Source organism: Octopus bimaculoides, chromosome 22 (assembly GCF_046866305.1).
Source record: "Octopus bimaculoides isolate indiv1 chromosome 22, ASM4686630v1, whole genome shotgun sequence".
Taxonomy (NCBI): domain Eukaryota; kingdom Metazoa; phylum Mollusca; class Cephalopoda; order Octopoda; family Octopodidae; genus Octopus; species Octopus bimaculoides.
Window position 1 is genome coordinate 38,060,730 of NC_142949.1, and position 2,500 is coordinate 38,063,229.

Here is a 2,500-nt window from a genome sequence, read left to right on the forward strand (position 1 = left end):
TATTTTCCTTTTTTTTTTAACATTTTATTTTTTCCCCGTAAAATAAACATAAAACAAGAGATATTATTCGAATAAATAGTCATATTACATATACTTATATATATATATATATATATATATATATATATATAAGTATCGTCAACATGTATGTATATACCGTCGACGGAACCACCCACAAGATAAACCTTGCCGCCATGTTGAGGTTAGATGTATATGTAAATATTTTAGTGCATATGTATATATGTGTGCGTGTGTATCTATGTATGCATATATATATACATATATATATATATATATATATATATATATATATATATATATATATATATATATATATATATATATATATATATATATATGTACATATGTATGTAAATATAGATAAATCTGTGTGTGTGTTTGTCTGTCTGTGTCTGTGTGCGTGTGTTTATGTATGTATGGATGAACATTATCTACATACTTCAATGAAATGAAATATCTCCAACAGTATTGATTTTCGTCAGTTGTTAGGACCTGCAGTTTTTTTTATAGTTTCGCATGTGATTATATCCGTACCTCTCAACAAATGTGACCCTCATGAATCTACCGTCACCATCTCACCCTCGTCTACGCACCCTCGCCAATCCACCCACACCAAACCACCCTAACCAATCCACTTTTATCATGCCACAGTTACCAAACCCTTATTCGTGGTCGCTCCCAAAAGAAGAGAGGGGAAAACACGGGAGCTGGAGGGACGACGGACATTGAGACGAAAAACGGGTACCAGAGAGCCAAATGGAAAAATAAACAAATGTAGCGGAATGGTATAAATGTTTGTAAAGAAAACTGATCTGATCTGATCAAATTGATTGATTGGTTGACTGATTGATCGATTGAGTGATTGAATGATTGATTGACTGACTGATTGAATCGCAATTAGAAATCGGAAGATTTGTACATGTCTACAAGAAGTCTCTCTATTGGAATGTTTCCGATGGTTTTCCTGAAGAAAAGTTCTTCTATTGTATTACCAGAAATACTGCGCAATGTCGGAAGTAAGAGCAGCAGTTTGCCGAAGCGAAACGGTTGACTGGGATAGCTTCCCTGTATGTATTTGCTTAACGTAACCTGAGCTTGATCTTGTAATCCGGCAATCGTATGGAAATCACGTAAGCTTTTCATCTCGCTACCAGCATTTGGAAAAACTGAAAAAGATAAATATATATGTATGTAGATATACACATGTATTTTATATGAAATATATATATAGTTATCCATAAGATATAAGTATAAAAATATACAAATGTATACATGCTTATATATATATATATATATATGTGTGTGTGTGTGTGTGTGTGTGTGTGTGTGTGTGTGTATATAAGTTTGAGAACCTGTGAGTTAGATCAACAGATCTGCGTCTATTTAAAGTTATGTTGAATTGAGTGAAACTGTTAATACGTATATTTAACTTTCACAACGTGTTTCGAGAATTTTAATTTGTGCATTCGCTTACACAGTATCTGCATGTGTGTGGGTAAGCTCTGTATATAAACGCATAGATATGTGCAAGTAAGCAAACGGCACTTATTTCAGTATCCACTAGTATATATATATATATATATATATATATATATATATATATATATATATATATATATATATATATATATATATATATATATACACACAAGTGTGTGAGTGTACTTACATACTTACGTGCATACATATATGTACACACATAAGCACGCACATACACACACACATAAACACACACACACACACGTACACACACATACCAGCACTGAACCGCTAAAACGTAATCAAATATTCTACATTAAATATCCCGCCCAAACTTGTTAATTAATTATGATCCACTCTAGCAGAAAGTGTCTGCATACATGTATGTGCTAAGAGGTGTGTGTATATGTGCACGCACACACACGCACGCAAGCACGTACAAACACACTCGCACACACACATACACACAAACACACTAACACACACACACACACACATATGTATTCTTTTATACTTCTACTTGTTACAGTCATTTGGCTGCAGCCATGCTGGAGCACCTTAAATGGTTTTAGGACTTATTCTTTGTAAGCCGAGTACTTATTCAATCGGTCTGTTTTGCTGAACCGCTAAGTCACGTGGACATAAACACACCAGCATCGGTGGTGGAGGGACACACACACACAATATATATACATATGTGTGTGTGTGACAGGCTTCTTCCAGTTTCCGTCTACCAAATCCACTCACAAAGCTTTAGTCGGCCCGAGGCTATAGTACACGAAACTTTTCTCTGGGGAATTGAACCCGGAACCGTGTGGTCGGTAAGCAAGCTACCTACCACACATCCACTCCTGCGCCTATATATATATATATATATATATATATATATATATATATATATATATATATATATATATATATATATATATATATATATATATATATATATATATATATATATATATATATATATATATATACATGTATGTATAAAATCACT

At 33.2% G+C, this 2,500-nt stretch overlaps 1 protein-coding gene across 1 annotated transcript in view; it reads right to left on the reverse strand.

Annotated features, from left to right (window-relative positions):
• Window positions 1–340: 340 nt before the first annotated feature.
• LOC106874426 (nuclear receptor subfamily 2 group E member 1) overlaps window positions 341–2,500 on the reverse strand; it is a 55,144-nt gene continuing 52,984 nt past the window's right edge. Inside the window, exon 9 of the mRNA XM_089339638.1 lies at window positions 341–1,187. Coding sequence (XP_089195764.1) covers window positions 919–1,187 — 269 coding nt within the window. The 3' untranslated portion in view covers window positions 341–918. The remainder of the gene's footprint in view (window positions 1,188–2,500) is intronic.